Genomic DNA, 22,891 nt, shown 5'->3' with positions numbered 1-22,891 from the left:
ATGTAAGTAATATGTACAGATGAGAAGTAAACTTATTCATATTAATTTTGCAATTTACCATTTTTTGTCTGCTGAAAATGGTGAGTACCAAGTTTTATTTTTTTGATCAGTGAAAATGGTGAGTACAAGTTAACAGCTCGTGATCAACTCAATATGGGCGCTGTCAAAACGTGGCCTTTATTTTAACGTAGTGCCCCACGCGAAGACCAGGTGTCATCCAACAACAATGGTAAATTTTCTTCGATTAGCTCTCACTCGGAGTCGGTGACTTCCGAGTTGTCCTTTACTTTTCAAACGCGCCTGGGCCGCTCACTGTAGATGCTACACGTATACTACCGAAATTTCTTGTTGAATGTGTTATTTTTTAAAAAATCGTTTAAATATTAAAAAAAAATTATAAATTTATTAATAAATATAAAATATTTTTAATTTCAAATATTTAACTTTTTCATCTAATTATTATAAATTTTTTAAACTTAAAAAAAAAACAAATTTTTCAAATTTTAAAGAAAAAATTATATTCAAACTATAGTTTAACTTTATAATATTTTTATTCAATTTTTTTTAACTTATTTTTTAAAATCTAATAAAATATTTTAACTTTAATTATTTTACTAATATTGACATATATATTAAGATATTTTAAATATTCAAACAGAGTCAAAGTTTCTTGAAATTGACTTTTGATATATTTTTTTTTATACAACGGAAGTGGAGGGTTTTAAACTCAAAATTTTCATTTAGATTATATACATAAGAGATTAGGTTCTGGGAGAGAAAATTCCGATATTGGATATATATTATATAGGGATTGCCTTATTTGATCTTTAGTCTGGCCATAACTGACGGGTAAGAGACACCAAAATAGCTGACATTTTGGAAAATAAGAATGGGATGCCGACCGACCACAATGTCCAACACCTGATAATCACAATCACAATCATAGAGATGAGCAGCAAATTGGGTGAGTATGTAGTTTGATCTTAAGAAAACCAAAGACTAAAATATTTATACGTAATTAAGTGAATATAGTTCACTCTAAATCATGTGGATAAGTTCTTTACAAAAAAAAAAAAAAAATCATGTGGATAAGCAATTATTTATAGTTCACTCTTAGTTGCTTATTTATATATACAGAAAGCTTAATAGAAAAAGACGATCAGAAAATTAGAAAATGGCCCACCTACGTCAACAAGACTTGGGTCTTGTAGTACAGAGTACTGCATCCAACAACCATTGTTAATGGAATTTCCAGGAACTGTCTCTCTTAATTTCTCTCTGTGCATGACTTACTGTTATATAACGATCTCAGCCCCTTGGAAGTTGAACTCTGCATCAATCATACACTTGATTAAAACATACATGGCATTCTCTCTTTCCATTTCCGTTGTGCTGCTCACATGGGGCATCTCCATGTTTCTTGTTTTCTTAGTTCTTGGGGCTTTACTCCTTTGTCGACGCATGGTTAAGAAAACTAAACCAAAGTTGATAGAAACAAAGGATGGCAACTTGTTCTCAATATGGAATTATGATGGACGCATTGCATACAAAGACATCATTAAAGCAACTGAGGACTTTGACATTAGATATTGTATTGGAACCGGTGGTTATGGTAGTGTTTACAAAGCCGAATTACCTAGCGGCAAAGTGGTTGCCTTGAAGAAACTTCATCGATTCGAAGCGGAGAACAAAACTTTTGATAAGAGTTTTCACAATGAGGTGAAGGTGTTGACAGAGATTCGACATCGAAATATTATAAAGCTTCACGGTTTTTGTTTACATAAGAGATGCATGTTTTTGGTCTATGAGTACATGGAAATGGGAAGCTTATTTTGTGTACTTAGAAATGATGCTGAAGCTCTAGAACTGGATTGGAACAAGAGGGTGAACATCATCAAATCCACAGCACATGCCTTATCTTATATGCATCATGAATGCATACCGGCAATAGTTCATCGGGATATATCGAGCAACAATATCCTATTGAACTCTAAATTGGAAGCATTTGTCTCTGACTTTGGCTTGGCTAAACTACTTCATCCTGATTCCTCTAATCGAACATTAGTTGTCGGAACTTACGGTTATATTGCCCCAGGTAAATTATTATTTTTGTACAATAACTTATATCTTTAATCATTTACTTATTTCACTCCTTCCAATTATTCTACTTGTGGCATGAATGATTTACCATGCGCTCATCTACAATAACAACCATTTAACACTGCCGATAGGATATGCTTGATTTTGATGTTAAGTTTTATAAGATGATGATTATATGTGTACATGCATATAAATATATATATATATATATATATTTATATATATATTCCGCTTCATACTCAAACAATGATCTGTAACAAACAATTTTATCAAACTTAAATAAATGGTCACATTAAAAATTTGAGAACACTAATAGAGACAATTTTAGATGGAATTAGAAGAAGACTTTGCATATATACTTTTGAAGAATTTCAAGAGATTTTCTAATTCTTTGTGGGGGAAAATACATTATTTTCAATTTTATTTCAAATTAAATAAAGTTTTCAATTTTTATTTATTTATTTATTATTATTATTTTTAATGCTAGGGGGCAATGGCTCCATTTGGTCTCTATGTGGCGCCATCACTATTTGTCGCGTTAGCCGTGTTACATATGTTCGTGATGAACTGAATGTTGCAAACAATCACTTCCTCGAGAGCTTCATGCATTTACAAGTGTTGACAACTTTATAAAAAAGAAAAATGAAAACAAAAAAGAAGAAAGGAAAGGAGGAAGAAAAAATGCATTACACTTTTAATTTTTTTTTTTTCTTTTCTTTCCATGCAGAACTAGCCTATACCATGGTAATCACTGAACAATGCGATGTTTATAGCTTTGGTGTGGTAGTATTGGAGATTTTAATGGGAAGACATCCAGGAGATCAACTCTTGAACTTATCATCATCGTTATGGTCTCAGGATTTAATGTTACATGAAATTTTAGACCAGCGCTTACCACTTCCAAATCATCAAGTTGCAAAGGATATTTACCTTGTTGCTACGCTGGCAATTGCTTGCCTAAGCACAGAACCCAATTCTCGACCTACAATGAAATGTGTGTCCAAAGATTTTCTTTCCTGCAAGAAGCCAAAGGCTAAGCTCCTACATTCAGTTTCACTTCGACATCTGAGGAACCAAGTACATGATTGGAAAGAGTGAAAACTAAATCTTGAATTTTAGTGTCCGAGGGACAATTTCTCTATTTTTTTCGTGGGTTCCATATTTATGTTTTTTTTTTTTTTCATAATGAATGCACGAGACTTACACATTTTAAGACTATAAATATCATTTCTCATACGTTTTGTCTGATTTGTAGACATTAATTAGAAAGTAAGGTGAATGTTGGAATGAATATTTCTATTTAGGCACTAAGTATGGTGCAATGAATAGGTATATAATTAACTGAGCATTCAGATTGTGCAATCAATACCCCACCTTACTACTCAGTTTACTTTAAATTATCAAATAATTGTAATATACCCTCATTTAAAAAAAAATACTGTTAAATTCTAAAAAATCATATAATAATTTTATTAAATTTTAAGAAACAAGTAGAATGGGAACTTCTGTGACTCTTCAATTGGTTGAACGATCTGCTCTTAAGTTGGCTGGCCTACCATTGCGCATTATGCATGATATATATGACTTATTTTTCTAAATGAAATCAAGTGGGCACAGCTTTCACCTCAGCCACAATATATTTCTTAACAAACGCAGGATTGGTAAATTCTTTTGGATAGTACACTGCAAGAAAAATAAATTTTTGTGATTAATTTATTGCAACGAAAAAATTATTCGCAACCTAAACACTTGGCGTGTCTTTAGATTCATCAGACTAAGTCCGAAGTAGTTGTTGATTCCGAAATTGATGAAAATTCCAGGTCAAGGACTTTCTGAAATTGATACGTGAGGATTGCTTTATTTGATCTCTAGTTTAGTCTTAACTGACCAAAAGACACGCCAAAATGGCTAGCGTGTTGGAAAACTGGAACAATAGACTAGGAGTCATCCAACAACGATGGTCAATGGCCAATGGCCATGGGGAATGGTTGCTTTCTTAGGGAAATTTCCAATAACATTCGTCATGGACTCACATTCAATGGGCACACTTATTAAAGGTTTGGAAGATGATCCATCTTATCTCGTCTTATTTTCTTTCCTTAGTATAGATATCTGCATAAGCATTCTTGGCATAAGTTATGGAGCTAAAGAAAAAAATATTATAAATAAAGAAAGCTTAAAAAAGAAAAGTAAATGGCTCACGGGAAGATTGTTATTCTGAAAAATATTTATTCTGAGTGAATTTTTTATTACGGAGAATTAGGAAAATGATTAGACTACTCTTTTAAAATTTAGCCTACACAAAAAGTTGATAAATAATTCTTTTGTCTAAGAAGGTTTGAACCATTAATTTTAAATAAGATTCCAAATATTTGTATTAAACAGAATATTTAACTACTATAATATATATATATATATATATATATATTTATAAAAGCCTTTTTTGAATCATTGCCTAATATTGCATTTGAGTAATAAGATGATATCAAATATTTTGTGAATAGTAATGAAAAATAGTAAAAAAATAATGATAAAATATTGAATAATAGTGAATACTAATAAAAAGTAGTAAAAATTAATGATAAAATAATAAATAGTAATAGAATATTATCATAACACTCTACCACCCGAATGGAATCTGTGACGCCCCCAAATTCCGTTTGGGATCGGACGGACATTTGAAGCTTCGAGACATGCAATACAAGGTTACCTATCCCCGTTCATAACATATAAGATGAAATGTTCCTAACATGCATCTAACATTATGCAATATTCGCAGCGGATAATTTTTTTTTCTTTAGCAATACTATGCACCAAATTGAAAATATCTCAAATGCTAAAAACATATTTCATACATAAAGACCCATTGAACAGATCACAACACTAGTCCAAAATGGTTATGATCCAAAAAGTACTAGAGATGCAACTTCATTGTACAAGTAGTAATTTACGTTAACTACTATATTAACATTGATGTCGCACCGTCGCTTAGTCAACTGTGTCTAGTTGATCAGCTTCTAATTCTCCTTCAGGTCCTGTAACAAGATCTACCATTCGGGGGGAATGGTAGTTGGGACTACCAAAATGAGATTTGATTACAAATTTCAGTAAGTTAACAAAAAAACTTCCAGACAAGCTAATGATGCATGGATGACAGTAAAAACATAAATGTATAATCAAATTCATAAGTAATTAAAGCATAACTTGGCGTACAACATAGCATAATTGACATAACTTAAATTGAAACATAAACTAAACTTGACTTGACATGAACTTGATTTGAAACTTGACTTAGCATGAACTTGCTCTGAAACTTGACTTAACATGAAAAATACATACTCCACAGTTGTTGTGGCCCCATGTATTCTACGTGTAAATACATACTCCACAGTTGTTATGACCCCATGTATTTTACGTGTCACAATTGCTGTGTCTCACGTAGTGTATGCATCACAATTGCTGTGACTCCATACATAAGTAATCAAGATGAAACGTGACTGGAATACGAAAGGACTGAAGCCCTGACGTAACATAACGTGACTTGAACATAACTTGAAATACATGACCAACTTGAGATAGAAATATTTCGTAACATGGCATAACATATAATAGACAACATATTTAACATGACATACTTGCAACAGTGAATATTATATGACTTGACATACATGTAATAGATGGTATACTTAGCATGATGTACTTGTAATGTACAACAATACATGACAGAATATATTATGTAACAGATAAAAATTGATGACAGAATAAATTCTGTATAACAAACAATTACGTGATGACTTGGCATGGCATGACATATATTATAACACACATACATACACTGTAGTTCATTTACTTAGCACACATACACAGTAGACTGCTAGTAAGTTAAAAGCTAACTTATCTCGATCTCCGCATTTCTTATAAAACTTTAAGCGCGATCACGAAGAACTGTAATTAGTGATTCTAAAAGTTAGCACTAAATTACTAATAAATTGAAATATGGAAAATACTAACTTAAAAAGTAAAATTTTCATTTTAATCTCTGCATGTAAGAAAATGACAGTTAGACTATAAGATGCTTAGGATCCTCCAATAAAATTATCAAAGTCATTGGAATAGGTTTAGACCACCAAAGAGTTAAACTTTCTCAAAACAGAAACTGTTTTTCCTCTTCCAGTTTCTAAGTTTCTAAATTTAAGCAAATCTTTCATTAAAACCTTTAATCATGTAAAAATCCTCAACCAATAGTCATATATACATGTTAACAATACTCCATACAAATTTTGGACCAATATCTATCCATTAGCTTGGTCAAAAACTCCAAACTATAACATATTATCCAGTTTATCTTTCAGAATGACCTTACTATAGTTTACGTAATATTTGACTGACCAAATGATCTTCAAATGGGACAAATAAGATATCTACGTAAACTAGACTCAAAACGGAACAACTTATATGAAAGAGAATTTATGATAAAATACTTACAAAAGCTTCGAAATGGGCGTGCAAAAGAACTCCTAAAAGCTATCCGAGAGAGAGTGTTTGATATTCTTTTAATGGAAAGTGTAAATGAAGATAATTTCGTGGGGAGAGGTGGCTGAAGATACTTATGGATGAGATATGGAAGAGATGAGGCTGGAGTGAGAGTTAAGTGTAGGACTCTCTTACCCAAAGTGAGAGTTAAGTGTGAGACTCTCTTACCCAATAATATCCACGAAATTAGTTTAAAATATTTTTATCTAATAATATTCACAAAATTAGTTTAAAATATTTTTATCTAATAATATCCACAAAAATTAGCTCAAGATATTTTTATCCAATAATATCTACAGTTTTGAGGTGACGTTTCGTCCGAAAATATGAAAAAATGTTATTGCACCATAAGACCTTAAATAACCCTCCGAGTCTAATGACACAAACCATAATACATTTTGACACTTCTAACTATCTCCAATAATCAAAAACACACTTCAGATATCATAGTAAATAATAACACTAACTATGTAGTTAGACTAAAACCTATACGATTAATAGATTCGTGAAAACTTATGGGGTCTTCACGAGGTTCCTAAAACTAATAGAAATTTCACAATTAAATTTCTAACGGGCTGTTATAGAATCTAAGACCTCATTTGGCATTGAATTGGTCCTGACAGTTTGATTATACAGATGGAATGAGATGTTTTTTTAAAAATTAAATAAAATATTATTATAATAAAAATTTTTAATGTTAGGGTTGTTTTAGGATTTGAAAAAATTGAATTGTTTATTTTATTTTATATAAAAATTTATAAAAATTATAATGATAAAATGAGATGAGATAAAATAAAATAAAATTTTTTAAATAAACAAACGATTGCACATGCTCGTGACCTCGTTGTTTCTTATATGAAAGACTAACCCCTCGTAAGAACATAGGATTAACACCCACGTATTACCACTAATGTGGTCGGTGGCATGATTTCGAGGTTATGGTAGGTTATGGTTCAATTTTTGAGTTTCATCCAACAACAATGGTCAATTCCTCTTTGATTAGCTCTCACTCAATCGGTGACTTCCAAGTCGTCCTTTACTTTTCAAAAGCCCCAAGGACTCACTGTAGATGCTACACCCGGCCCATCGCCGAAATTTCTTGTTGAATGTACCTATTTTTCAGAAATATTTTTTAAATCTTGTTAATATTAAAAAAATTCATAAATTTATTAAAAAATAAAAAAATGTTTTGGCTACCACTAGCTTTTTTTTTCTTAATGATTAAGAAAAAATTATTTAATATTATTATAAATTTTTTATATTTTTTAAAAATATTTAAAAATATTAAAAAATAATTTTAATTTTTTTTTTTTTTTTAGCCTAGCAGTGACTCAAACGGGAGTCACTAGTGATGGTTCTAGCACCATCCTAAAAAAATACTTGTTTAACTATTAACTGAAAAAAAAAATTGAATAAATATTATTGATAGAAGTAGAGTTTTCCTTATTATAAATTACAAAGTGACGTTGTCAATTTCAAATATGTCAGGCCCATGTGGGCAAGCCCTTTACCAAGGAAGGGGCATAGATTGCATTATTCTCTTTTGAAGTAAAATGATAAAGATATAGCTTTTTTTCATATATAATTTTGTCGTAAGCTGAGGTATTTTTTTATAAAACAGTTATACTCTTTTGTAAAATTAAAATTTAGAAAAATATTACTCTTACTGACATTGGGTTTCAATTGAGTCTTGGCAATCTTTTTTACTTAATAATTAAGAGGTACTTTTTTTTAACAATATTGTGAATTTTTTTAATAAATGTTTAAAGGTATAAAAAAATCAATTTTTTTTTGCCCTTGTCAAGAACGTCTCGTGCTACAGGATGTACTTTTCTAAAAGTTAAATAAAATATTATTAGAATATATTTTTTAATATTATTTTTATTTTAAAATTTAAAAAAGTTAAATTATTTATTTTATTTTGTGTGGGAGTTTAAAAAAATTGTAATGATTAGATGAGATAAGTTAAAAATACTTCTGAAAAAAAAATGAGGCCTAATTATATACATATAATTTTCTTTATAATTATATAACTGTCGGTTAAAATGAAGGTATTTATGTAAAGTGATGTTATTTTTATAAATTATTTGATAAAAATATCACTCATTTAAAACATATATATATAAAACAAATATATATATATATAATTATGATTAGTTTGAAAGTTTTTGTGTTTTAGTGGTGTTTGAAAATGAAATGAGATAGGGTGAAATGAGATGTGATAATGAGATGAGATGAAAAATATTATCAAACATCTCCTGAAGGCTCCGTTTGGATACAAGAACAATATCATTTCATTTCATCATTATAATTTTCTCAAATTCTCATACAAAATATAATAAATAATTTCATTTTTTTCAAATTTCAAAATAATAATAATATTAAAAAGTAATATTTTAAAAATATTTTATTCAAAATTTAATTTTCATGTCAATTCACTATTCAAACCGGACCTTAATTTAGATTCATCAGACTGAGTTCGAGGTAGTACGTACTTGCTAATTACTATTGAAATAATTAACCTAACTTTTCGAGTACTCTTTGGAGAAATTTAAGATCCGAATTAAAGTACGTGACAAAGTCTGCAAAATTAATGAAAATTACAAATTTGAAATTTCGAAATTGATATTATAGGGATTGCTTTAATTGACATATTTAATTAGTAGAAAAGTCTTAAGTGACTAAAAGACACGCCAAATTTAATAGCTTGCGTGTTGGAAAATAAGAATAATAGACCGATCGACCAATCACAATGGCCAGCATCTCACAATCATAATTAATCATACACAGCAGCAAATTGACATTCACAATCGTGGACTCCAGGAGTGAGGGAAAAGAGAAGAAGAAAGAGGAAGCCGATATTTGGTTTTTTATATGAGAAAGGGGGAATGAGTAGATATACGGTGTGTTTAATAGTTATTCATTGTCCAGCAAACCACGGAATTAAAGACGGACGATGATAAAACTTTATGTATATTACTCATTATCAAAAATAAAATAAATGAAATTACTCTTATATTCTAAAAAATAATATAACACTTCTATTAAATTTTAAGAAACAACAGAATGAGAAGATTTCGAATGATCCACTCTTGACTTGGCCTACCATTACGCCTTACGCACGCTTGTTTTTCTAAATGGAATCAAAGTGTACGCAGCTTTTACCTCAGCCAGCCAATTATTAACAAACTCCCGATTGGTAAATTCGTTTGGATAGTAAGCTTTTGCTATACGTTACGTTGTAAAATTATTTTAAAACATTTAATGTACAATCATTTTACGTATTAATTTGTGTATAAATTGACCTGATTGATTATATTATTTTTGTTAATATAAAATAATATTTAAGTTTCGTCATATTAGTGAAGTGTATAAAAAATATACAAAAATAATTATATGTAGCATAATTGAATTATTTTATTATAAACTTTTCAAACATTACTTAGGCTTCGTTTGGTTACACATATGAGATATGATGAAAGTTGAATAAAATATTGTTAGAATATAATTTTTTAAATTTTTTTTGTTTTTGTTTTAAGATTTGAAGAAGTTAAATTGTTTGTTATATTTTGTGTGGGAGTTTGAGAAAATTGTAATGATTAAATGAGATGAGATTATTTGTGTAACCAAAATATTTTCAATTTCAAATATTCAATTTTTTTATTTAATCATTACAAATTTCCAAAACTCCAAACTAACCAAATAACACATAAAAAACAACACAACTTTTATCAAATTTTAAAACAAAAACTATATTCAAATAATATTTTAACCTATAATATTTTTATTCAAACTTTTTATCTCTCACTTCTCAAAATTCAATAAAACAATTTAATTCAAATTATTTTATTACTATTTACATATACGTATACTAAAATAATTTAAGTATCACCGAAAGTCTTGTGGAATTGAAAATTCCAAGTCAAGGAAAGTTTGGATATTGATATATATAGAGATGGCTTTAATTATTTGATCTTTATAGTCATCACTGACGGCCAAGAGACACACCAAAATGGCTGGCGTGTTTGAAAATAAGAATAACATGAGACCGACCGACCACAATCACATGAATCATATAGATGAGCAGCAAATTGGGTGAGTAGGGTAGTTTGATCTTAAGAAAACCAAAGAGTAGACCATTTATACGTAATTAAGTGAATAGTTCATCGATCACGATGCGATGAAATGAAAATATCTCTATATCTAAATAAGGTCTAAGTAGTTAATAGGTTTACCAAAAAGAAAAGATATGCTAAGTAGTTCACACATAAGTGGTGCAAACCAAACCCATGTCATTGCCATCTCACTACTTAATGAGTTTACCTTAAATGATAAAAAATAAAATAAATAAAATTACTCTTACATTCTAATAAATAATATAACACTTCTATTAATTTTTAAGAAACAAATCGAATGAAAAGTTCTCAACTCCTCGATCAATTGGTTGAACTTGAATGATCCACTCTTAAGTTATGATGCATGCTTATTTTTCTGGTTCAATTTGGATACTAAAATCATCTCAATCTATCTTATATCATCTTATTATTACAATTTTCACAAATTTCTATATAAAATACAATAAACAATGCAACTTTTTCAAATCTCAAATCAATAATAATATTAAAAAATAATATTATAATAATATTTTATTTAACTTTCAACCCTCATCTCAACTCATCTTATCTCATCTCACAATCATATATGCACAACAACAAATTAGGTGAGTAGGTAGTTTTTTCTATTTATTTTTATTTTTTTATCAATAATAAAAGAGAGTGAAATGTTTCGAATCCAAAATTTATATTTGAAAAACCAGATCATGATTGACAATCTCAATGGCTCAATTCCTATTGGTCTAGACAGTTGCAAGAACTTGGTGCACTTGTCATTGAGCAACATGCAACTCCTTAACTGGAAGCATTCCCTCAGATATCGCTCATCTTACTAGGCTATACACTTAACCTATGTGATCATAAGTTCCTTATCGAAATGTTACCTCTTCAACTTTGGGAATAGTAAATCTACTGGAATTGAGGCTTTTGAATCTCAGCCATGATAATCTAACTGGCAACATGCCGCACAATTTCACTTCTGTAGACGTCTTCGACTTGTCATTGATCAATTTAATTCCATACGCTTATAAAAATCCCGACAAATTAATTGAAAACGTCAAACGAGCGTCTGTGCGGTGATTTTATTGGTTTCCCTCCTTGCCCTTCAACCAATAACAATTCAATTGTGACTAGAATAAATACTATCGTTCCCATCTCCATCTTTCTTGTTTTCTCAGTTCTTGGAGTTTTACTCCTTCGTCGACGCATGCTTAAGAAAACTAAATCAAAGAATGGGAAGTACTTGTTCTCAGTATCATGGTATTGCGATAGAAACATTGCATACAAAGACATCATTAAAGGAACCGAGGACTTTCATGACATTAGATATTGTATTGGAACCGGTGGCTATAGTAATATTTATAAAGCCAAATTACCTTATGGTAAAGTGGTTGCCTTGAAGAAACTAGCTAAGAACAAAACTTTTGATAAAAGTTTTCAGAATGAGATAAAAGTGTTGACAGATCAGATTCGATGTTGAAACATTATAAAATTTCATGGTTTTTGTTTATATAAGCAATGCATGTTTTTGGTCTATGAGTATATGGAAATGGGAAGCCTATTTTTTGTATTAAGAGATTATACTGAAGCTTTGGAATTAGATTGGAAGAAGAAGGTGAACATCATCGAATGTAGAGCACATGCATTATCTTACATGCATTATGACTGCATACTAGCAATTGTTCATCAAGATATATCGAGCAACAATATCCTATTGAACTCTAAATTGGGAGCATTTGTCTTTGACTTTTCTTTTGTTCTTTTAAATGAATAATGATAGACTAATTACTTTCTATAACCTATTTGCTACTTCCTTTATTTTTAATTTTTTTTATTTAATACATAAGGAAGTGACAATTAATGAATTGGTTTATTTTTTTCATTTAAAAAAAAATACTTAAAAGAAAATAATAAAAATAAATAAAAGTTTCAAAAACACTATAGAATAATAAATTTGTTGTAAAAAGTAGTAAGTCTATTATTATCCCTTTCAAGTTTAAAGGAAAGAGAAGAGCAACTTAGCATACCAAAAATGACCGAATCCATGCCATTTTTTATTTTTAATTTATTCTCTCACTTTTAATATTTTTTTGAATTAATTACAAAATTAGTATATAAATTTTAACATTTTTATAAATCAATAATTAGATTTTAAAATTTTACAACGTTAATACATTAACTTGAAAAAGCTCAGAAATAATGACTCAATCATCAATCTCTCATTAAAATTTTAGTAGGAAGTTTAATTTTTAATTGATCGGCATGATTGATGATACGAATACATCCGTTTAACGAAATTAGCTAATTGCGAATTACTTAAAACTCGGATATTAATTTTATGGAATTTGTAAACTAAAACCTCAATTTGTGTAAAAATATAATTAAAAAATTTTATTTATCTAAATCATTTGGATAAGAAATTATTTATAGTTCACTCTTAATTGCTTATTTATATATACAGAAAGCTTAATAGAAAAAGAAGATCAGAAAATTAGAAAATGGCCCCACCTACGTCAACAAGACTTGGGTCTTGGAGTACAGAGTACTGCATCCAACAACCATGGTTAATGGAATATCCAGGAACTGTCTCTCTCTCTGTGTGCATGACTTACTGTTATATAACGATCTCAGCCCCTTGGAAATTGAACTCTGCATCAATCATACATTTAAATTAAAATATACATGGCATCCTCTCTTTCCATTAATTCCGTTGCGCTGCTCATCTCTGTTTTGTTCTACGGAATCTATTTGGATACGGCGGTTGACTTTGTGGCGGCATCTGAATTAGAAGCTCAGGCTCTGCGGGAGAGTGGATGGTGGTCGAGTAACAACATGACCACCAATAATTCCTCCAATCCATGCATGTGGTATGGGATTACTTGCAATGACGATGCAAGCGTGACAGAGATCTCCTTGTCTTTCGTCTTTTTGGGAAGTACGTTGAACCTCAATTTCGGAAGAACGTTGAACCTCAACTTTTCTTCCTTGACAAATTTAACTTCTCTTGATCTCAGACAAGCCGCATTTCGGGGGAGCATCCCGCGCGAGATTGGTTTTTTATCCAAACTCAAACACCTTGATCTGTCCAACAATGATCTCACCGGTGAGTTCCCTTCTTCACTTGCAAATCTCCACCAATTGGAATGGTTGGATATTTCTTTAAATCTAATCACTGGTTACATCCCACGCAAGATTGGTTTTTTATCCAAACTCAAATACCTTGATCTGTCCAACAATGATCTCACCGGTGAGTTCCCTCCATCACTTGCAAATCTCGCCCTATTGGAAAGGTTGGATATTTCTTCAAATCAAATCACTGGTTACATCCCACACGAGATAGGTGCTCTGTCGAAACTCGGCAGTCTCTCTCTATCGTCCAATAATCTCACCGGTGAGTTCCCTCCTTCACTTACAAATCTCACCGAATTGGAATTGTTGGATATTTCTTCAAATCAAATCACTGGTTACATCCCACACGAGATTGGTATTTTATCCAAACTCCAATTCCTTTTTCTGTCCAACAATAATCTCACCGGTGAGTTCCCTCCTTCACTTACAAATCTCACCGAATTGAAATGGTTGGATATTTCTTCAAATCAAATCACTGGTTACATCCCACACGAGATTGGTCTTTTATCCCAACTCACAGACCTTCGTCTGTCCCAAAATAATCTCACCGGTGAGTTCCCTCAATCACTTACAGGGCTCACCCAATTGGAATTGTTGGATATTTCTTCAAATCAAATTAGTGGTTTTATACCGCCAGAAATAGGGCTTATGCAGGGTCTTGTCTTTTTAAACCTAAGTGATAACATGCTTCATGGTCAAATCCCTTCAACTATTGGCTATTTAACTAATTTGCAAACTCTGTCCCTTGGTAGGAATCAAATCAACGGCACTATTCCTGGAGAATTAGCGAATTTGAAGTCCGTAGAATATCTAAATCTCGACAATAACAATCTCAAAGGCTCAATTCCTATTGGTCTAGGCAGTTGCAAAAACTTGAAGCACTTGTCATTGAGCAACAACTCCTTAACAGGAAGCATTCCCCCTCCAATTGGCCTTTATTTACTTTTGATACAATCTATTGGCTTTAGTCACAACTTTCTCAGCGGAGAAATCCCTTATGAATTTTGGAGTTTACCGTCTTTAAATTTCTTGGATCTCAGTTATAATAATCTTACCGGAAAAATTCCCGACGGTTATTGGAGTCGTACCTCTTTCGCATTAATTGGCAACAAGGATCTGTGTGGTAACTTCAAGGGTATCCCTCCTTGCCTTGCGACCTCTCCGGCAATTGTTTCGAGTGAAAAATCAAACAGAATAATAATTTTTGTTCCCATCGCCATCTTCTTCCTAATTCTCTTTGTTACTGGGGTTTTACTCCTTTGTCGACGCATGGTCAAGCAAACTAAACCAAATTCGACAGAAATAAAGAACGGGAACTTGTTCTCGGTATGGAATTTTGATGGACACATTGCATATGAAGACATCCTTAAAGCAACCGAGGACTTCGATATTAGATATTGTATCGGAACCGGTGGTTATGGTAGTGTTTACAAAGCTGAATTACCTGGCGGTAAAGTGGTTGCCTTGAAGAAACTTCATCGATTAGAGGCTGAGAACCCAACTTTTGATAAGAGTTTTCAGAACGAGGTAAAGGTGCTGGCTAAGATCCGACATCGAAACATTATAAAGCTTCATGGTTTTTGTTTACATAAGCGATGCATGTTTTTGGTCTATGAGTATATGGAAAGGGGAAGCCTATTTTGTGTATTAAGAGATGATACTGAAGCTTTGGAATTGGATTGGAAGAAGAGAGTGAACATTATCGAATGCACAGCACATGCCTTATCTTACATGCATCATGACTGCATACCTGCAATTGTTCATCGAGATATATCAAGCAACAATATCCTATTGAACTCTAAATTGGAGGCATTTGTCTCTGACTTTGGCACTGCTAAACTCCTTCATCTTGATTCCTCTAATCAAACGTTAGTTGTCGGAACTTACGGTTATATCGCCCCAGGTAAATTGTTCCCTTTTTGTAATAACTTATGTCTTTAACGGTTTATTTATTTCACTCCTCCCAATAGTTCTACATGAGGCACGAATGGGTTTCCATGTACTCATGCTAGTTGGGTGACCTTGCTAGAGTAATGTCACTGTAAACCATCTACCACATTAGCCGTGTTAATCACTTCCTCTAGAAAATTTCTAGCGATCACTAATTTTGATAACTTTATAAAAGAAAAACTTGAAAAATAAAAAGGCAAAAAGAAGAAAAAGAAATGGATCACACTTCTTAATAGTTGTCAATTTTTTTGTTCTTTTTATGCAGAACTGGCCTATACCATGGTGGTTACTGAAAAATGCGATGTTTATAGCTTTGGAGTGATGGCCTTGGAAATATTAATGGGAAGACATCCAGGAGAACTCTTGACTTCATTATCATCATTAGCATATCAAAATGTGATGTTACATGAAATATTAGACCAACGGTTACCACCTCCAAATCATCGAGTTGCACAAGATATTTGCTTTGTTGCTACAATAGCACTTGCATGCCTACGCACCAAACCAAAATCTCGGCCAACAATGAAACGTGTGTCCCAAGATTTTCTTTCTGGCAGGAAGCCTTCAGCTGAGCCCCTACATGCAGTTTCACTCTTGCATCTGATTGGAGACAGTTAAATTCAATCATGAAATGCTTGTTGTAAGGCAGAGTGTCTTGTTGTTCGATGAACTTACATGTTGGGGTGTGTGTGTATGTGTGATAGTCTGTTTCTGTTGTCTGGTCGGTAGATTTTAATTTCAAACCAATTTTGTTGTTTAGTTAATGTTTTCTGCAATCATTTAAATGCCAGCAATTGTGAGCAATTAAAAATATAGATTTCATTATAGAGTAAGGTGACATGGAGTACTCTTATTAATCAAAACTCAATGTTTCTAAGGTACGATGCCCTGCAAGTTTTTAAAAACTCCAATAAAAATCAAGTGTACAAGTATATAAACCTCTGGATGATGCATGATTTTCGTACCAGTATAACGACCATATGAGGAGCCGACCTAATAATATGATTATTTCAAAATGATTCTCATGCTCAAAATGTATATCTCTTGCTGAACCATTTAAATCATGAATCCTTAAAAGCTATGAATGGGGGAGGTACTATGTAACATTGATGGGAGCCATTCAGGTATGCATTAATGGGGAAAAAGAAACAGGAAGTCGTGATTGTCTAAACAAATGTATCAGAACTTGAGGCACCATGTAGAAGTAATAAAACATAATATGTAGGGACTCAAATGATACTTGAGCTAGAGTCGGGGCACCTATTTTTCTGTAGTCATCATATCGAACTGCTAGAGATCACATAAATAGATTACACAAACAACATTTTTTGAAGGTTAATTAAGTAGTTAACACACTTACCAAAAAGAAAAGACAAGCTAATTAAGTAGTTGACACAGAAAACAAAGAAGCATTATGTAACTTTTAAGTCCTTTTAGGTTTTAGTTAGATATTCTCTCTCTAGAGGTCTTTTTCTCTCTACCAAACTTCCGGTCATCCTTTCATTTCCTCCACCCAGAGAGGGGGGGGGGGGGGGGGGGGAGGGAGGGAGGGGGGGAGGGGGGGGAGAGCTTTGCTCCTCCCTCCCTCCTCTTGTCCGGCTAACCTTGGAGCTGTCTATAGCATTTTCTTTCGATTTTTCTATAGTTTTCCGTTTGTAGCACCAAGATTCGCCGATCTATTGCCTACTGGCCTCCTATGACCGCCACTTGCTTCGCCAATAAACTCTATTGCTATCGATCTATCAGATGGTTGAAGAAAACTGATCAAAAGAGAGGCGCGCATGAGTTTCACACGCTGCCAGGCCAGGGAGAGTTTGCTACTATCACACACGGCACCATTGGCATCAGTGGCTTCGGATCTCTCAGATCCAACCATAACCTTATTTTCTAGAGTGGTGCGTGAACCACACGCGCCTCCACAAATAGTGACGGTCCTATGCCAGCTTATTAACTCATCCTCCAGTTGCTACATTCTTATATTCTCGTTTTTCCTAACCGATGATCAAGATAAAGTGGTCATACGTGGAAGTCTCCTACAGCCAATCCAGACAAACAAGATGCAGCACACATCATTTCACTATGACTTTTAGTTGCAGTCTTATAGTCTATTTATCAGATTATGCAAAAATCGGTTCAAACGGCTTCCCCTTTGTGGGAAATGGGTGTGAGTCAATTTTTGGCTCCAGATCCTTCTTTTTTTTATTCCACTTGTGTTGTTTTTGTTTGTTTTGAGATGATTGTTAGGGACCCCATTAAATCTAATATCATGTAACCGCTTAGTTTATCAATGAATTTGCTTGCTTAGAAAAAAAAAAGAAAAGAAAAGAAGAAGAAATAGTTGACACAGAAGTATAACTGAACATTTAGATTGTGCAAACCATACCCAGCGCACTACTTAATTAGTTTACCTTAAATTATAAAAAATAAAACAAATAAAATTACTCGTACATTCTACAAAATAATATATAACACTTCCATTAAATTTTAAGAAACAAATAGAATGGAAAGTTCTCAGACTCCTCGATCATTTGGTTGAACTTGAATGATCCACTCTTAAGTTATTACACACGCTTATTAATTTTTCTAAATGGAATCAAGTGTGCACACACGCAATTTTCCCCAGCCACCCAATTATTAACGTTAATGTTAACGGCTATCTCTAATTTTGCCGGAAAATATTTTACTTGGCTCAACAATTGCGACAACGTCTTGGCAACCCAAATTTGCCGAAAATAAGCATTTTGGAGCTCCAATAAATAATAATTAGTATCAAACTCAGGATTGGTGAATTCATTTGGATAATAGATTTTTACTTTAATTTAGTTTAGGTTCATCGGACTGAGTTCGAGGTGTATAGTACTTGCTGATTACTATTGGAATAATTAACGTCCTAACTTTTTGAGTACTCTTTGGAGGAATTTAAGATCCGAAGTCTTGCGGAATTGAAGATTCCAAGTCAATTCAAGTCTGAAATTCCGAAATTGATATTAATAGGGACTGCTTTTTGATCTTTATAAATTAGTAAAAGAGTCTTTAAGTGACCAAAATACACGGCAAAATTAATGGCTAGCGTGTTGGAAAATAAGAACAACAGACCGACCGACAACAATGACCAGCACCTCACAATCATAATTAATCATACACAGCAGCAAATTGGGTGAGCACGGCATTATGGTCGGCAATTCACTTGGTTTTTTTTTAATTGTGAACACGGCATTCACAACCATGGACTCCAGGTCAACGGAGACTTTCCTGAGTCTCTCTACATGACTCACTCTGCTATTTTGGCGTTTGGAATTAACCGAGTCATGAACATAGATAAGATAACGATCGAACAGCCCCTTCGAAGTTATAACTCACCAATCATACACTTAAAACATACATGGCATCTCTCTTTCCATTTCCGTCGTGCTGCTCACGTGGTGCATCTCCATGTTTCTTGTTTTCTTAGTTCTTGGGACAAGGGCTTCGTTCATTTTCACAATTCCCCTTAATTTATTTCATCTCATCTTATCTAATCATTATAATTTTTTTAAATTCTCAAAAAAAAAAACAATTCTATTTTTTCAAATCTTAAAATAAAAATAATATTAAAAAAATATATTTTAATAATATTTTATTCAATTTTTAATTTTAATCTCAATTTATCTCATATGCGAAAACAAACAAGTTTGTTGACGCATGGTTAAGAAAAATAAACCAAAGTTGATAGAAACAAAGGATGGCGCGCAATAACTTATGTCTTTAATTATTTATTTATTTCACTCCTAGCTACCAATTTTTCTACCTGTGGCATGAATGGTTGATTTAGAGGTATGGTTCAATTGTTGAATGTTAGTTTATGTTAAGTTTTATAAGATGATGATTATATGTGTATATGCATATATATATATATATATTATTCCGTTTCATACTCAAACAATGATCTATAACAAACAATTTTATCAAACTTAAATAATTGGTCACATTAAATTGAGAACACTTTTTTAATGTATTTTAATCGAGACAATTTTAGATGGAATTTGAATTAAACTTTTCATATATACTTTTGATGATTTTCAATATATTTTCTAATTCTTTTTTTTTGGGGGGGGGGGGGGGGAAGGTACATTATTTTCAATTTTATTTCAAATTAAAAATTTTCTATTTTTTTAGGCCAGGGGCCAAAAGGCCCCATCTGGTCTCCATATGGCACTGTCACTGTTTTCAATGTTAGCCGTGTTATATATGTTAGTGATGAACTGAAAGTAGCAAACAATTACTTCCTCTAGAAAGCTTCATGCATTTACAAGTGTTGACAACTTTAAAAAAAATTAAAAAAAAAAAAAAAAGGAGGAAAGAAATAAGAAAAAAACGCATTCCACTTTTAATAAAATTTTATTTTTCTTTTCTTTCCAAGAAGAACTAGCATATACCATGGTGATGACTGAAGAATGCGATGTTTATACTTTTGATGTGATGGTATTAGAAATTTTAATGGGAGGACATCCAGGAGATGATCAACTCTTGACTTTATCATCATCGTTATAGTCTCAAGATGTAATGTTGCATGAAATTTTAGACCAGCGCTTAGCACCTCCAAATCATCAAGTTGCAAAGGATATTTGCCTTGCTCCTACATTGGCAATTGCTTGCCTAATTACAAAACCAAATTCTCAACCTATAATGAAACGTGTGTCTAAAGATTTCTTTCCTGCAAGAAGCCAGTAGCGCTAATCCCCTACATTATTTAGTTTCACTCTTTCATATGAGGAACTGAGTACATGATTGGAAACAATGAAAACTCAATCTTAAATTTTAGTGTTCGACGGACAATTTCTATATTTTTTTTCGTAGGTTTCATATTTATGATCTATTTTATTTCAGAATGAATGCATGATCAGACTTGCCTATTTTAAAACTATAAATATCATTTCTTATATGTTTTGTCTGAGTTGTGGACAATTAGAAAGTAAGGTGAATGTTGGAATGAATATTTCTATTTAGACACTAATTAAGTATGGTGCAATGAATAGGTATGTTTAAACTCAACCTTAATCCCAAACTATTTAGTTAATTCCAAATTCGAATGAGAAATGGCTTAATAAGATAAAGTTTGTCTCCACTCAAAAGTCCATTATAAATACAAAAGACACTTCTCTGCATCTTTTTGTAGCTTGGTGGCTATAATTGCCTTTTTAGATAAGCTGCTTTGCTTGTTTAACTAATTTAGAAAAGAATAATTTTAATTAGCATCTTCACACATTACATATCACAATTCTTTTAATTTTTTTCTTTTTTTCTATAATAAATATATGATATATAGATGATGAGTAAAATAATTCAATTAATTTAATAAAAATAAAATAAAAAATATATAAGGTATGTAATATGTACAGATAAGAAGTTAACTTATTCATATTAATTTTGCAATTTACCATTTTTTGTCTGCTGAAAATGGTGAGTACCAAGTGTTATTTTTTAATCGGTGAAAATGGTGAGTACAAGTTAATAGTTCATGATCAACTCAATATGGGCGCTGTCAAAACGTGGCCTTTATTAGGGCTGAGCAGAAATCTGAAAATCTGACTCCGGCTCCGACTCCGACAAGTCGAAGTCGGAGTTGGAGTTTTTTCCCCCCTGGAAGTCGGAGTCGGAGGTGGAGCTGTACCGACTCCGCTCCAATCCGACTCTGACTCCGATACACCGACTCCGACTCCGATAAATCATCCGACTCCTACTCCGACTCCGGCTCCGACTTCCAATCTGACTCCGACTCCGACTTCCAATTCGACTCCGACTCCGACTTCCACTCCGACTTCCAATCCGAATCCGACTCCGACTGCTACTCCGACTCCGACTCCGATATTGTGCATATTTTATAAAAATATGTGTTATCAATATATTAACATCTAATAAATAATAATGTATAAACATTATAATGAATAATATAAGTTAATATAGTTAGTATAAGTTAATTTACATTACTAATTTACTATAAGTTACTATAAGTTAATATAGTTATTAGTTACACTATAAGTTACTAATTACTATACCTTATATAGTTAATTTACATTACTAATTTACTATAACTCTATAAGTTATTGGTTATGTATTTTTAATTTTGGTATAAGTTAACTATAAGTTACTATAAGTTACTATATAAGTTACTATAGCTTATTTTATATTTTACATTACTAGTTTACTATAAGTCAATATATAATATATAGTTATATTATATATAATATATAGTTATATATATACTATATATATTAAGGGCTTATATAGTATATAGTTACTATACTATGTATTTTTTATGCATTACTCATATATATTTATATGTTTTATATAACTATACCTTATATAGTTAATTGACATAGGGGTGAAAAACCGACCATACGGTTCGGTTTATTCGAGGAACCGAAACCGACCGGCCGACCTTACAAAGTCATAGAAACCGGTCGAAACCGACCGTGTAAGGGGATAAAACCGGCCGGACCGCTTGCCGGCCGATTCACGGTCGGTTGGTCGGTTCTATGCGGTTTGGGCCGGACCTTTTGGGCCTTTTTAAAGCCCAATCCATCCTCTTTTTGGGCTCAATTCAGTAGTTAAGATCATCAACATTTGTGGGCTTTTATTTGCTGAAATTTTAAAATTAAATTTAAATATCTAATTTCATTTTTATTTTAATGTCATTTATACTACTAGTAACTAATAACTAACTACTAATACTACTTATATACTTACTACTTAACTAAAAGCAAATAAATAAAAAACTCCACTAAATGTTTAATACACATTACAAACAAAACCAAATTGTCTTAAGCAAATAAGCAACAATTGTTCCAAATATAGATTCCAAATTGTCTTAAAATAAGAGAGCAATCTTCATTCTTCAAGTCTTCAAGATTCCAAATAGATGTCCAATGCAGTATTCGACTCTTCAGTCATCAATAGTTGTGATGCACGATTCTCCTAACTCTATATAGAAAAACATCAAATAATCAATATTAATAAATTATGATAATGAAAAAGAATTTAAATTAAATTATAAAAGTAAATGAATATGTAAATACTAAATTGAATGA

The 22,891-nt window shown here is 31.9% G+C and overlaps 2 protein-coding genes across 3 annotated transcripts; both read left to right on the top strand.

Annotated features, from left to right (window-relative positions):
- Positions 1 to 1,179: 1,179 nt before the first annotated feature.
- Positions 1,180 to 3,323, top strand: LOC122316921 (MDIS1-interacting receptor like kinase 2-like). Of its 2 annotated transcripts, none has more exons than XM_043133770.1 (2): positions 1,180 to 2,095; positions 2,959 to 3,122. In XM_043133770.1, the coding sequence occupies exons 1-2, from the start codon at positions 1,243 to 1,245 to the stop codon at positions 2,973 to 2,975; spliced, it is 870 nt and encodes a 289-aa protein (XP_042989704.1). In that variant the 5' UTR covers positions 1,180 to 1,242; the 3' UTR covers positions 2,976 to 3,122. The 2 variants fall into 2 exon arrangements, with proteins under 2 accessions (XP_042989704.1, XP_042989703.1); XM_043133769.1 differs by having other exon boundaries at positions 1,181 to 2,095; positions 2,828 to 3,323.
- Positions 3,324 to 13,277: 9,954 nt separating this feature from the next.
- Positions 13,278 to 16,657, top strand: LOC122317289 (probable leucine-rich repeat receptor-like protein kinase At1g35710). Its single transcript, XM_043134284.1, has 2 exons — positions 13,278 to 15,777; positions 16,090 to 16,657. The coding sequence occupies exons 1-2, from the start codon at positions 13,428 to 13,430 to the stop codon at positions 16,440 to 16,442; spliced, it is 2,703 nt and encodes a 900-aa protein (XP_042990218.1). The 5' UTR covers positions 13,278 to 13,427; the 3' UTR covers positions 16,443 to 16,657.
- Positions 16,658 to 22,891: the final 6,234 nt, after the last annotated feature.

This window comes from Carya illinoinensis, chromosome 7 (genome assembly GCF_018687715.1).
Source record: "Carya illinoinensis cultivar Pawnee chromosome 7, C.illinoinensisPawnee_v1, whole genome shotgun sequence".
In the NCBI taxonomy this organism is placed as follows: domain Eukaryota; kingdom Viridiplantae; phylum Streptophyta; class Magnoliopsida; order Fagales; family Juglandaceae; genus Carya; species Carya illinoinensis.
The sequence above is the reverse complement of the archived record's forward strand: the minus strand, read 5'-3'. Positions and strand labels throughout refer to the sequence as shown.

Excerpts from the sequence above, each read along its gene's own strand:
- LOC122317289 (XM_043134284.1), top strand. The coding sequence starts at position 13,428 with ATGGCATCCTCTCTTTCCATTAATTCCGTTGCGCTGCTCATCTCTGTT. Across the intron at positions 15,778-16,089 it reads TTACGGTTATATCGCCCCAG|AACTGGCCTATACCATGGTG; the intron begins GTAAATTGTTCC and ends CTTTTTATGCAG.
- LOC122316921 (XM_043133769.1), top strand. The coding sequence starts at position 1,243 with ATGGAATTTCCAGGAACTGTCTCTCTTAATTTCTCTCTGTGCATGACT. Across the intron at positions 2,096-2,827 it reads TTACGGTTATATTGCCCCAG|AACTAGCCTATACCATGGTA; the intron begins GTAAATTATTAT and ends CTTTCCATGCAG.